Source organism: Falco biarmicus, chromosome Z (assembly GCF_023638135.1).
Source record: "Falco biarmicus isolate bFalBia1 chromosome Z, bFalBia1.pri, whole genome shotgun sequence".
Lineage (NCBI taxonomy): Eukaryota > Metazoa > Chordata > Aves > Falconiformes > Falconidae > Falco > Falco biarmicus.
The window spans coordinates 110,158-123,761 of NC_079311.1; the positions used below are offsets into that span (position 1 = coordinate 110,158).

Here is a 13,604-nt window from a genome sequence, read left to right on the forward strand (position 1 = left end):
GCAGGGAAAGCATTCAAGAGTTAAATCACCTTGTTTGTTAGGCAGTTAAGAACGTGAGTCAAATTGGCCGCTATTACATACAAAACAGAGCAAGTATTGGCTTTTTGTTGTTGGCTCAAGGACATGGCTGTGAGGATTTTGATGGTACATGCTGCGCGGATTTTAGGCGCCCCATTGCAGCAACATGTTATCAAAACCTGAGAAAATGTCAGCCTTTTTGGCATCCATTCACTCAATTGGCAGTATCGTTTGTTTGCTATTGCCTTGGTTGCCGTCATGTTTGCAAGGGCCCTGCAGAACATGGAAAACCCGGTACTAGCTGTTCAAAAAAAAAAAAAAGGGGGGGGGGGGGGGGGGGGAGGGGGAGGGGGAGGGGGAGGGGGGCCCCGGTAATTGTAGAATCGTACGGAACAGAGACAGTGGGATAATGTGAGGTTGTGGCCTTGCTTTGGCCATGTGCAGCTGAGATCCTGCAGCAAAGAGTTCATAACTTTGAGGGAGTATGAGAAGAAACTAGGATGCAACAGAAACAAAGGAGGAATGTGATCTCACCTCTAGAAGATAAGGAAACAGCATGAACAGTAGAGAGTAGCCTAGAGTGAAGAGCGCTAAGGAACGTGTTGTATGAATTTGACTGATCGCTCAAACTCTATTCATAAGCAGCTTGCAGAGTTGAGAAAAAACGTACAGGCCATCAAGGCTGAGAACGGGTTAACGGACTGGCTACAGGGTTTAGGAATTACTGGAGGGTTAAAAGACTTGTTTCTGCGCGGGTTAAGGATGTTATTTGCCATTGTAATCTCTTTGGTGATAATGGGCTGCGTGTGGAATTGCTTTATGAGAATGATGAACAGATTGATAAAAGGGGTCTGGATCGCTCAAAAACAAAAAGGGGGATTTGTGGAGTGGCTGGAAGACAACGGACATATTATGAGCAGTGCAGACCACGTAACTTTGTTGGAATAGCAGGCCGAGCAGGCCGCAGCTGTAACAAGCTGCAGGTGTTGTGAAGGACATATGCAAGGCCAAGAGAGACAAAGAGACTGTGTACTCGCCAGAGAGATAAGAGAGCTGGACAGAAAGGTGAGGAAAAACCGGATGCCTGCACAAGGGGGGAGCAGCGTGTGGGCACCACACTGGGACCAATCCTAGGGGAGGTGGAAGCGTGTGAACGAGTCGTTTTAACCGATCGCCTTTTCCATACCAAAGCCTGCGTAGAGTGTGTATTTTTAGCTGGGGGTATAAATGGCTGTGAGTCTGTTAAGAGCATCTGTAGAGTATGAATTGCTGTGTATCCCTTAATAAAGTGGCACCAACTTGATCACATTGGTCGTATCAGTTGTGTCCGAGCCTTCTGCGTCAACAGGGTAGTGCCACTGGCTCTGCCATCACACCAGGCCAGTGGTGTGGGACACAGTAGAGGGAGCCCGGGGTAGAAGAGGCGCCGCATGACAGCGACAGCAGCGGGGCCTGTGCAGGCTGGTGCTCCCTTGGCAGAACATCTGCGCTCGCCCTGCGGTAGAGGACGGGGAAGAGAGAGAAGGCTGTTGCCCTGCAGTGCTCATGCACATGTGCAAGCCCACGTGTGCAGGTCCAACTTCTGTTAGTGAGGACTGGCAGGTTTCTTGGACAGGCACTGGGAAGGCAGTCAGGTGTCGGGTGGCCTGAGGGTCCTGACCTCTTCTTCCTCAGCCAAAGTGCCGCGAGTCCCAGAATCACACAATGGTCGTTGTTGGAGGGAACCTCTGGAGATTATCCAGTCCAACGCCCTGCAAAAGCAGGCTGTGCTAGAGCAGGTTGCACAAAATCCTGTGCAGGTGGTGCTGGAATGTCTCCAGAGGCCTCTCTGGGCAGCCGGTGCCAGTGATCTTAAGCTGGAGTGCTGTGCAAGGGTCCCTGTGCTGGTGGGGAGCAGTGCCTGGGCTAGCTGCAAGATCAAGGCACTGCAAAGGGGCAAGGAGATGATGAGCACAACAAGCCCATGCCACGCTCCCTGCCTCCCCACGTGACGGTGCCTGTGCCCAGGTCCCTGGTGGCTGTGGAGGCCACCTGGCACTGGGCACCCTTTCCCCTGGCTACCCGGAGGCTGCCTTAGGCTCTCTCTAGTCCACTCAGGCCCCCTTCTGAGGCCTTCGTTGCACCCCAGACCCCTCTGCAGAGCCTCAAGCCCTCAAAAAAAGCCCACCGGACGGGGGGCCTGGTCCCCTAGTCTCGACCATTCCACTCGACTCCCCGCGGCACCCCTCCATAGGGGTCTGGTATGGCCCAGGCCTCCGGTTGCTCCTCTAGCGTGGCCGCTACTACAGCCAGGAGGCAGCCAGGGAGGGGGGCAACTGCCGAGCAGCAGCAGCAGCAGCCTCTTTGCTCCCACTCAAAGCTCAAGGCGCTCCCTGCAGCCACTGCAGCCGTAGGCTTGGGCTTGGAAACATGGTGCAGCTGTGAAAGCAGAGCAGCCTGGGGAAGCCCAGGAACTCCGTGGCGTGAGCAAAGGCCCCAGCTCGTGGATTTCCCCTGAAGCCCAGCTGGCTCTGAGAGGCCACTTTCAAGCTGGCTTGCGCCTGGTACAGAAGCCCACAGGGATGCCAGCAGGAGCCAGCCCAAGGCATTCTCTGCTTCCAACTGCCACCCCCAAGGCCCTGAGCCCTCCTATGACCTGCCTGCCTTCCTTCCACTGTTCCCTCATGCTTCTCTCGGAGCAGGCAGAGCTTCAGCCCTTTGCGGTGACCCTTTGTGCCCGACTTGGCAGCCTGCCTCCTTCGGCAGGTGCCGGCTCTGGAAGTCCTTGCCTCGCACAGGAGACTGCAGTGCACTGGCGCATGGTTAGCCATGCCAACGGAAACACTTTATTGCAAGAAGGCAGCCTGCTGAGTTCTGCCGTTGTGAGCAGCGCGGGCAGGACAGAGCAGGCCTTTGTCACTGAGGCTGCCTTTCATCAGCAGGGATTGCCCCAGCAGGAAACGGTCGTCGTGCGCTGCAGCCTGCCCTGCATGCTGCTCACGGTGCTGCTCCAAGCTATTTCGCCCTTAGGTACTGCAGGAGCTCCTGCAGCCGAGTAAAGAAGTCCAGCAGCTTCTGGACTGGAAACGGGCAGGGTGGAAACCGGCTCGATTCTGTTGGCCTTGGCCTTGGCCTTGGCCTTGGCCTCTGAACAGGGGTGTAGGTGAAGACTGGCTGTGGCCTTGCAGTAGTGGTTACTGCTGGGCGCAGGCCCATCTGCGCCAGGATCCAGTCGTAGAAGTGCTGGGTGGAGGTGTAGACTCCGGGCTTCCTTGCTCTCGCACAGCCCGTCCCCCAGCTGGTCACGCCAACAAGCCAGAAGTAGTCGGCGCTCTTGTCTTGGCACACGAGAGGCCCACCGCTGTCCCCCTGCAGCACAGGAGAGAGGACGAAGGGGTTGTTGGGTGGCCACCGTCAGCCCGGTGGCTGGCTCCTTCTCTCTCACGGCACCTGCCAGAGCTGCATTCAGTGGCCAGCACAAGCTCTGTAGAAGCTTGCCTGGCAGGGGGCGGTGGGCCTGTAAGGCAGGGCTCGCTCTCACCGCTCTTCACGGTGGTGGTGAAGGTGTGTCAGACGGCTGGGATGGTGGAGCTGTGGGCTGCCAAGGGCACCGCGTGGGCCTTCTGGGCAGCATGCCAAGCCTCTGGGACAAGGCGGGCAGGCCCTGGGCAAGGGCCTGCCCATGGGGAAGGGCGGGTAAGGCCCTCAGCGGTGGGGACCCAGCCATGGGAGTGTGAGTGGCCAGCAAAAGGCCGTGATGGCGCACGTTTGGGCGGTTGTGGCGGGGCTGCCTGTGCTGCCGGGGCTTGGCTTGTAGCACGCTCCTACCTGGCAGGTGTCGATGCCGCCCTGCGGATAGCCAGCACACATGTTGTGGGTGTGGATGGCCCCCCTGTACCAGCCGCTGCTGTTACAGACCCTGGCATCAATGAGGTGGACCTGGGCCTCCTGCAGCACGTATGCCGATCCTCCAGCTGTGAAGAGCACAGAAAGGAATGAACACCCAGCCGCTGATTGCCAGTTCTCCTCCCGCGTCTGGCTGAAGCGCTCCCCCGGGGCTCGGCTTTGCATGCCGACAGGCGCTGGACCGCTCTTGCCTTTCTGCCTTGCTCTGGGTCAATGGCTCCGGCCCCTCTCTGGAAGAGAGAGGCATATGCCCCCACAGCCTGACACTGGCTTTCGCCTCTGCCGTCAGGAAGCGCGTCCTCCTTCCCCAAGCTGGCCAAGCTTGCACTGGCACCGCCACTGCGTTTGGGCCACTCACCTCTTGCTTTCCTGGCACCCCAGCCACTGACGTAGCAGGCTGTCAGCTCTGAGACTCTCAGCGAGGCGTCGGGCACACAGGCAAGCTGTACGTAGCTGTTGCACTGGACAGGCTGGTCCAGCTCCAGCAAGGCAATGTCGTTCCTCTGCGTGACGTTCCAGTAGTGCTGGTGAACCAGCAGCCGCCTGACGGCGCGCACCTGAGCCTCAGGGCCCAGCTGAGTCAGCTGGGTGGCACCGAGCACCACGCGCAAGACGGTGATGTCCCTGGAAGGCAGATGGAGAGAGGGCTCAGAGGGAGCGCAGCCACGTGCTGCAGCAGCCCGGCACTTGCCCTGCCTTCTGCTCGACGAGGGAGAGAGGCAAGCAGCGCTAGGGAGGCTGCGACTGCCCTCGCGTGCCTTGGGCTCAAGCAGCGTTGAGCGGCAGGCTGCTGGGAAGCAGTGGCACGAGCCCAGCCTTCTCCTGAGCAGCCTCTCAGCGGGGCTCTGGAGTGCCCAGGCACTGGGCGTCCTGCAGGGCAAGGGGACGGCAGTAGCACGTGCCGCTGTGCTCAGGGCACCTGCTAGTGTTGTGGGGCTAGCCCCGAGCCCTGGTCCTCCTTACCTGACCTCGATGAAGCAGTGGGCTGCTGTGAGGACCCACTGTGGGCTGATGAGGGAGCCCCCGCAGATGTGCGCCGTGCCTCCTTCCACGAGAGCCTGGATGCTGACGATCCAGGGCCAGGCCCCCGGCAGGGCATCTGTGCCACCCACGACGCGCGACATGCCGTAGTGCAAAGCCATGGGACGAAGCCCGCAGCTCCCTCTGTAACCAGAAACTCCTTACTGTGCTGCTGGGTGGCTTGCGCCGTTGCGGCTGAAGGCCAGCCGTCTTCCCTCCCCACAAGGCATGGCCAGACGGGCCGAGGAAACCCGTGGGGCCAAAACCCGCTCCCCTCGCCCCGCTTTCTGCTTCAGCCCGCAGACCAGTTGTGCCGGCGGCCTGGCTGCTGTCAAGGCACTGAGCCTCCCACATGGCTTTCAGGAACCTGGGGGGTGGCCACGGGGGACAAGCAGGCCCCCTCCAGTGAAGCCCACAAGGCTTGCCCAACTCCCTCCCAGAGCCTCGGGCCACTTACCCACAGCTGTCCCATGTGCCGTGCACAGGACAGCACACGGCCAGCAGGACAACGAGGAGACGCAGAAAATCCATCGCTGCCAGCGACATGTGGCAGCTGCAAGGACGAGGGCTTGTCGCCACCAGTACGGCTGCCGACGGACTGCCCGCAGGATTCCCGTTGCCCGGGGTTCCCTTGGACGTGGGACTGATGTCACAGAGTGCCTGGTTCCGGGTGCTGGGCGTGGTGGTGTCGGGGGGGGGGGGGGTGGGGCAGGGGGGGTGGGGCGGGGGGGTGAGGGTAGGGAGGGGAGGCAATAGGAGGGGTTCCAAGCAGGAGTGGAGGCAGAAGCTGGGATCACTTTGCCTTTGCAGTCTATGAAATCTGCTGGTTTGATGGTACAAACTTGTTACTGAATTGATCGTAAAAATCCCCAAAAGATATTTAGAGTGGACTGGAGGTGTTCCACATGTTGTGATAGCGTACAACAATTTTGCGCTGAATGGGCGCTGTCAGACTCTACTGCCCTTCAAGTGGCTCTTGGCAATTTTCAAGGGCAAGTTCAGTACCATCATCCACCTCATCCACTTTGGGCAATGACTGTAGATCTAACTTTGCAGCCACGGCAACTGAGTTGGAGACCACCAATCAAAGGTGATACGGTATTTACAGATGGGTCTGGAAAAGTGGGAAAAGCCGCAGTGGCTTGGAAAAAAATGGGCAATGGCCTTCCCAAATTGTGCATCAGGAAGGATCATCGCAAGTCATGGCGTTGCGGGCTGCGGCCTTGGCATTTCTTTATTTCCCAGGCCCTGTTAATCTCATTACTGATTCAGCCTGTGTGGCAGCCCTCCTTTCCCAGTTGGAGCTGGCTGTCCATGGCCGTATCACCCATCCTAAGCTTTTTGGCAATTTTGACTGTAGTTCGGGAAGGGATTTGGAAACGCCGTTCTCCATTCTATGTTATGCATGTTACAGCCACACTTCCCTACGCGGTTCTGCAATCGATGGCAATGCTGGAGTTGATGCTCCAGGTTCTGTGGCTCTGTCGGTGCCTGTTCCTGAGGCCCACCTGCAGGTCGTGTTAGCCCACCAATTTTATCATCAGAATTGGCGATTCTTGTACCAACAGTTTGGCCAAAAGAGTCTCTCTCAGGCTTCTGCACGCAGCATTGTTGCAGCCTGTCCAGTCTGTCCAAACGGTATCCCCGTGCCCCGTTTTGGAGTTAATGGCAGAGGCCTTCAAGCTTTCCAACGCTGGTGTTACAACAGATGTAACTCATTACAATGCCGGTGGGGGATCCCCAGCAATTTGGTATTCCCCATTCCCCTGCGGGCCAAGCCATCGTTGAATGCATGAATGATACTCTTAAACGCCTGCTTGAAAAACAGAAAAGGGGAATGAGGGGAATGACCCAGAGGCACGTTCCGAGAAAGCATGCTATATTTTGAACTTTTTGAAAATCTCTGTCGACCGTGCGGTGCCTCCCATTGTACGATATTTTGTGTCAACTGGTGACAAGCAGCAAAAGCACCAAGGTGTCTTAGTACGCGGGAAAGACCCTCATACCAGGCATTGGTCAGGACCGCATGGATTGTTAACTTGGGGGAGAGGTGATGCTTGTGTTTCTACAGATGAAGGTCCGCGATGGGATACCTGCTCGCTGTGTGCGGCCTGAGCTTAGCGTGCCGGACCGTGGGAGCGCTGCTGCCGCCAGTCAACCCAACAACTGATGTGTGGGTCTCCTTAGCACAGCAACTGAACACATCCTGGCTTGGTGTGCCCTTCCTGACTTGCAAACAAGTGAATGTATGTGGGGAATGAAGAATCTTACTGAAAGCCTTGATATCGGGGACAAGGGATTACCTCTGTATGATGTTAATGCAAAAGAAGCTGATATTGTTTGCGCTTTGAATGTCGATAGTTGTCTTTATGTAGATGCTAACGTAGTAGGAGGCTACGATGGGACCATGACACCCACATAAATCAACACGTGAACATGTTGATAAGCATAATGCGCTTAAACGCAATATAGCTTTGGATGAAGCAGGTAATGATGTAGTTGATTTATGGAACTGACGGGAACGTATTGCAGTGGTTCTTCTCTTCTCCGGAGTAACAGCAGGGAAAGCATTCAAGAGTTAAATCACCTTGTTTGTTAGGCAGTTAAGAACGTGAGTCAAATTGGCCGCTATTACATACAAAACAGAGCAAGTATTGGCTTTTTGTTGTTGGCTCAAGGACATGGCTGTGAGGATTTTGATGGTACATGCTGCGCGGATTTTAGGCGCCCCATTGCAGCAACATGTTATCAAAACCTGAGAAAATGTCAGCCTTTTTGGCATCCATTCACTCAATTGGCAGTATCGTTTGTTTGCTATTGCCTTGGTTGCCGTCATGTTTGCAAGGGCCCTGCAGAACATGGAAAACCCGGTACTAGCTGTTCAAAAAAAAAAAAAAGGGGGGGGGGGGGAGGGGGGAGGGGGGAGGGGGAGGGGGGCCCCGGTAATTGTAGAATCGTACGGAACAGAGACAGTGGGATAATGTGAGGTTGTGGCCTTGCTTTGGCGATGTGCAGCTGAGATCCTGCAGCAAAGAGTTCATAACTTTGAGGGAGTATGAGAAGAAACTAGGATGCAACAGAAACAAAGGAGGAATGTGATCTCACCTCTAGAAGATAAGGAAACAGCATGAACAGTAGAGAGTAGCCTAGAGTGAAGAGCGCTAAGGAACGTGTTGTATGAATTTGACTGATCGCTCAAACTCTATTCATAAGCAGCTTGCAGAGTTGAGAAAAAACGTACAGGCCATCAAGGCTGAGAACGGGTTAACGGACTGGCTACAGGGTTTAGGAATTACTGGAGGGTTAAAAGACTTGTTTCTGCGCGGGTTAACGATGTTATTTGCCATTGTAATCTCTTTGGTGATAATGGGCTGCGTGTGGAATTGCTTTATGAGAATGATGAACAGATTGATAAAAGGGGTCTGGATCGCTCAAAAACAAAAAGGGGGATTTGTGGAGTGGCTGGAAGACAACGGACATATTATGAGCAGTGCAGACCACGTAACTTTGTTGGAATAGCAGGCCGAGCAGGCCGCAGCTGTAACAAGCTGCAGGTGTTGTGAAGGACATATGCAAGGCCAAGAGAGACAAAGAGACTGTGTACTCGCCAGAGAGATAAGAGAGCTGGACAGAAAGGTGAGGAAAAACCGGATGCCTGCACAAGGGGGGGAGCAGCGTGTGGGCACCACACTGGGACCAATCCTAGGGGAGGTGGAAGCGTGTGAACGAGTCGTTTTAACCGATCACCTTTTCCATACCAAAGCCTGCGTAGAGTGTGTATTTTTAGCTGGGGGTATAAATGGCTGTGAGTCTGTTAAGAGCATCTGTAGAGTATGAATTGCTGTGTATCCCTTAATAAAGTGGCACCAACTTGATCACATTGGTCGTATCAGTTGTGTCCGAGCCTTCTGCGTCAACAGGGTAGTGCCACTGGCTCTGCCATCACACCAGGCCAGTGGTGTGGGACACAGTAGAGGGAGCCCGGGGTAGAAGAGGCGCTGCATGACAGCGACAGCAGCGGGGCCTGTGCAGGCTGGTGCTCCCTTGGCAGAACATCTGCGCTCGCCCTGCGGTAGAGGACGGGGAAGAGACAGAAGGCTGTTGCCCTGCAGTGCTCATGCACATGTGCAAGCCCACGTGTGCAGGTCCAACTTCTGTTAGTGAGGACTGGCAGGTTTCTTGGACAGGCACTGGGAAGGCAGTCAGGTGTCGGGTGGCCTGAGGGTCCTGACCTCTTCTTCCTCAGCCAAAGTGCCGCGAGTCCCAGAATCACACAATGGTCGTTGTTGGAGGGAACCTCTGGAGATTATCCAGTCCAACGCCCTGCAAAAGCAGGCTGTGCTAGAGCAGGTTGCACAAAATCCTGTGCAGGTGGTGCTGGAATGTCTCCAGAGGCCTCTCTGGGCAGCCGGTGCCAGTGATCTTAAGCTGGAGTGCTGTGCAAGGGTCCCTGTGCTGGTGGGGAGCAGTGCCTGGGCTAGCTGCAAGATCAAGGCACTGCAAAGGGGCAAGGAGATGATGAGCACAACAAGCCCATGCCACGCTCCCTGCCTCCCCACGTGACGGTGCCTGTGCCCAGGTCCCTGGTGGCTGTGGAGGCCACCTGGCACTGGGCACCCTTTCCCCTGGCTACCCGGAGGCTGCCTTAGGCTCTCTCTAGTCCACTCAGGCCCCCTTCTGAGGCCTTCGTTGCACCCCAGACCCCTCTGCAGAGCCTCAAGCCCTCAAAAAAAGCCCACCGGACGGGGGGCCTGGTCCCCTAGTCTCGACCATTCCACTCGAGTCCCCGCGGCACCCCTCCATAGGGGTCTGGTATGGCCCAGGCCTCCGGTTGCTCCTCTAGCGTGGCCGCTACTACAGCCAGGAGGCAGCCAGGGAGGGGGGCAACTGCCGAGCAGCAGCAGCAGCAGCCTCTTTGCTCCCACTCAAAGCTCAAGGCGCTCCCTGCAGCCACTGCAGCCGTAGGCTTGGGCTTGGAAACATGGTGCAGCTGTGAAAGCAGAGCAGCCTGGGGAAGCCCAGGAACTCCGTGGCGTGAGCAAAGGCCCCAGCTCGTGGATTTCCCCTGAAGCCCAGCTGGCTCTGAGAGGCCACTTTCAAGCTGGCTTGCGCCTGGTACAGAAGCCCACAGGGATGCCAGCAGGAGCCAGCCCAAGGCATTCTCTGCTTCCAACTGCCACCCCCAAGGCCCTGAGCCCTCCTATGACCTGCCTGCCTTCCTTCCACTGTTCCCTCATGCTTCTCTCGGAGCAGGCAGAGCTTCAGCCCTTTGCGGTGACCCTTTGTGCCCGACTTGGCAGCCTGCCTCCTTCGGCAGGTGCCGGCTCTGGAAGTCCTTGCCTCGCACAGGAGACTGCAGTGCACTGGCGCATGGTTAGCCATGCCAACGGAAACACTTTATTGCAAGAAGGCAGCCTGCTGAGTTCTGCCGTTGTGAGCAGCGCGGGCAGGACAGAGCAGGCCTTTGTCACTGAGGCTGCCTTTCATCAGCAGGGATTGCCCCAGCAGGAAACGGTCGTCGTGCGCTGCAGCCTGCCCTGCATGCTGCTCACGGTGCTGCTCCAAGCTATTTCGCCCTTAGGTACTGCAGGAGCTCCTGCAGCCGAGTAAAGAAGTCCAGCAGCTTCTGGACTGGAAACGGGCAGGGTGGAAACCGGCTCGATTCTGTTGGCCTTGGCCTTGGCCTTGGCCTTGGCCTCTGAACAGGGGTGTAGGTGAAGACTGGCTGTGGCCTTGCAGTAGTGGTTACTGCTGGGCGCAGGCCCATCTGCGCCAGGATCCAGTCGTAGAAGTGCTGGGTGGAGGTGTAGACTCCGGGCTTCCTTGCTCTCGCACAGCCCGTCCCCCAGCTGGTCACGCCAACAAGCCAGAAGTAGTCGGCGCTCTTGTCTTGGCACACGAGAGGCCCACCGCTGTCCCCCTGCAGCACAGGAGAGAGGACGAAGGGGTTGTTGGGTGGCCACCGTCAGCCCGGTGGCTGGCTCCTTCTCTCTCACGGCACCTGCCAGAGCTGCATTCAGTGGCCAGCACAAGCTCTGTAGAAGCTTGCCTGGCAGGGGGCGGTGGGCCTGTAAGGCAGGGCTCGCTCTCACCGCTCTTCACGGTGGTGGTGAAGGTGTGTCAGACGGCTGGGATGGTGGAGCTGTGGGCTGCCAAGGGCACCGCGTGGGCCTTCTGGGCAGCATGCCAAGCCTCTGGGACAAGGCGGGCAGGCCCTGGGCAAGGGCCTGCCCATGGGGAAGGGCGGGTAAGGCCCTCAGCGGTGGGGACCCAGCCATGGGAGTGTGAGTGGCCAGCAAAAGGCCGTGATGGCGCACGTTTGGGCGGTTGTGGCGGGGCTGCCTGTGCTGCCGGGGCTTGGCTTGTAGCACGCTCCTACCTGGCAGGTGTCGATGCCGCCCTGCGGATAGCCAGCACACATGTTGTGGGTGTGGATGGCCCCCCTGTACCAGCCGCTGCTGTTACAGACCCTGGCATCAATGAGGTGGACCTGGGCCTCCTGCAGCACGTATGCCGATCCTCCAGCTGTGAAGAGCACAGAAAGGAATGAACACCCAGCCGCTGATTGCCAGTTCTCCTCCCGCGTCTGGCTGAAGCGCTCCCCCGGGGCTCGGCTTTGCATGCCGACAGGCGCTGGACCGCTCTTGCCTTTCTGCCTTGCTCTGGGTCAATGGCTCCGGCCCCTCTCTGGAAGAGAGAGGCATATGCCCCCACAGCCTGACACTGGCTTTCGCCTCTGCCGTCAGGAAGCGCATCCTCCTTCCCCAAGCTGGCCAAGCTTGCACTGGCACCGCCACTGCGTTTGGGCCACTCACCTCTTGCTTTCCTGGCACCCCAGCCACTGACGTAGCAGGCTGTCAGCTCTGAGACTCTCAGCGAGGCGTCGGGCACACAGGCAAGCTGTACGTAGCTGTTGCACTGGACAGGCTGGTCCAGCTCCAGCAAGGCAATGTCGTTGCTCTGCGTGACGTTCCAGTAGTGCTGGTGAACCAGCAGCCGCCTGACGGCGTGCACCTGAGCCTCAGGGCCCAGCTGAGTCAGCTGGGTGGCACCGAGCACCACGCGCAAGACGGTGATGTCCCTGGAAGGCAGATGGAGAGAGGGCTCAGAGGGAGCGCAGCCACGTGCTGCAGCAGCCCGGCACTTGCCCTGCCTTCTGCTCGACGAGGGAGAGAGGCAAGCAGCGCTAGGGAGGCTGCGACTGCCCTCTGCGTGCCTTGGGCTCAAGCAGCGTTGAGCGGCAGGCTGCTGGGAAGCAGTGGCACGAGCCCAGCCTTCTCCTGAGCAGCCTCTCAGCGGGGCTCCGGAGTGCCCAGGCACTGGGCGTCCTGCAGGGCAAGGGGACGGCAGTAGCACGTGCCGCTGTGCTCAGGGCACCTGCTAGTGTTGTGGGGCTAGCCCCGAGCCCTGGTCCTCCTTACCTGACCTCGATGAAGCAGTGGGCTGCTGTGAGGACCCACTGTGGGCTGATGAGGGAGCCCCCGCAGATGTGCGCCGTGCCTCCTTCCACGAGAGCCTGGATGCTGACGATCCAGGGCCAGGCCCCCGGCAGGGCATCTGTGCCACCCACGACGCGCGACATGCCGTAGTGCAAAGCCATGGGACGAAGCCCGCAGCTCCCTCTGTAACCAGAAACTCCTTACTGTGCTGCTGGGTGGCTTGCGCCGTTGCGGCTGAAGGCCAGCCGTCTTCCCTCCCCACAAGGCATGGCCAGACGGGCCGAGGAAACCCGTGGGGCCAAAACCCGCTCCCCTCGCCCCGCTTTCTGCTTCAGCCCGCAGACCAGTTGTGCCGGCGGCCTGGCTGCTGTCAAGGCACTGAGCCTCCCACATGGCTTTCAGGAACCTGGGGGGTGGCCACGGGGGACAAGCAGGCCCCCTCCAGTGAAGCCCACAAGGCTTGCCCAACTCCCTCCCAGAGCCTCGGGCCACTTACCCACAGCTGTCCCATGTGCCGTGCACAGGACAGCACACGGCCAGCAGGACAACGAGGAGACGCAGAAAATCCATCGCTGCCAGCGACATGTGGCAGCTGCAAGGACGAGGGCTTGTCGCCACCAGTACGGCTGCCGACGGACTGCCCGCAGGATTCCCGTTGCCCGGGGTTCCCTTGGACGTGGGACTGATGTCACAGAGTGCCTGGTTCCGGGTGCTGGGCGTGGTGGTGTCGGGGGGGGGGGGGGGGTGGGGCAGGGGGGGTGGGGCGGGGGGGTGAGGGTAGGGAGGGGAGGCAATAGGAGGGGTTCCAAGCAGGAGTGGAGGCAGAAGCTGGGATCACTTTGCCTTTGCAGTCTATGAAATCTGCTGGTTTGATGGTACGAACTTGTTACTGAATTGATCGTAAAAATCCCCAAAAGATATTTAGAGTGGACTGGAGGTGTTCCACATGTTGTGATAGCCCCCTGTACAACAATTTTGCGCTGAATGGGCGCTGTCAGACTCTACTGCCCTTCAAGTGGCTCTTGGCAATTTTCAAGGGCAAGTTCAGTACCATCATCCACCTCATCCACTTTGGGCAATGACTGTAGATCTAACTTTGCAGCCACGGCAACTGAGTTGGAGACCACCAATCAAAGGTGATACGGTATTTACAGATGGGTCTGGAAAAGTGGGAAAAGCCGCAGTGGCTTGGAAAAAAATGGGCAATGGCCTTCCCAAATTGTGCATCAGGAAGGATCATCG

General features: G+C 58.0%; 1 protein-coding gene across 1 annotated transcript; it reads right to left on the reverse strand.

Annotated features, from left to right (window-relative positions):
• Positions 1–3,012: 3,012 nt before the first annotated feature.
• On the reverse strand, positions 3,013–12,505 carry LOC130142671 (acrosin-like). Its single transcript, XM_056324980.1, has 9 exons — positions 12,345–12,505; positions 11,883–12,004; positions 11,303–11,448; positions 10,673–10,843; positions 8,795–8,859; positions 4,867–5,067; positions 4,244–4,527; positions 3,826–3,965; positions 3,013–3,366 (listed from the first exon to the last, which is right to left on the reverse strand). The coding sequence occupies exons 1-9, from the start codon at positions 12,503–12,505 to the stop codon at positions 3,013–3,015; spliced, it is 1,644 nt and encodes a 547-aa protein (XP_056180955.1).
• Between the last annotated feature and the right edge of the window lie 1,099 nt (positions 12,506–13,604).

What these genes read in the sequence shown, in the direction of transcription:
- LOC130142671 (XM_056324980.1), bottom strand. Translation starts at nt 12,505, where the DNA reads ATGTCGCGCGTCGTGGGTGGCACAGATGCCCTGCCGGGGGCCTGGCCC. An exon ending in CTACTGGAACGTCACGCAGA is followed by an intron (nt 11,449 to 11,882) that starts GCAACGACATTG and finishes TGCTCTTCACAG; the next exon opens with CTGGAGGATCGGCATACGTG. An exon ending in CACTGCTTCATCGAGGTCAG is followed by an intron (nt 4,528 to 4,866) that starts GTAAGGAGGACC and finishes TCTGCCTTCCAG; the next exon opens with GGACATCACCGTCTTGCGCG.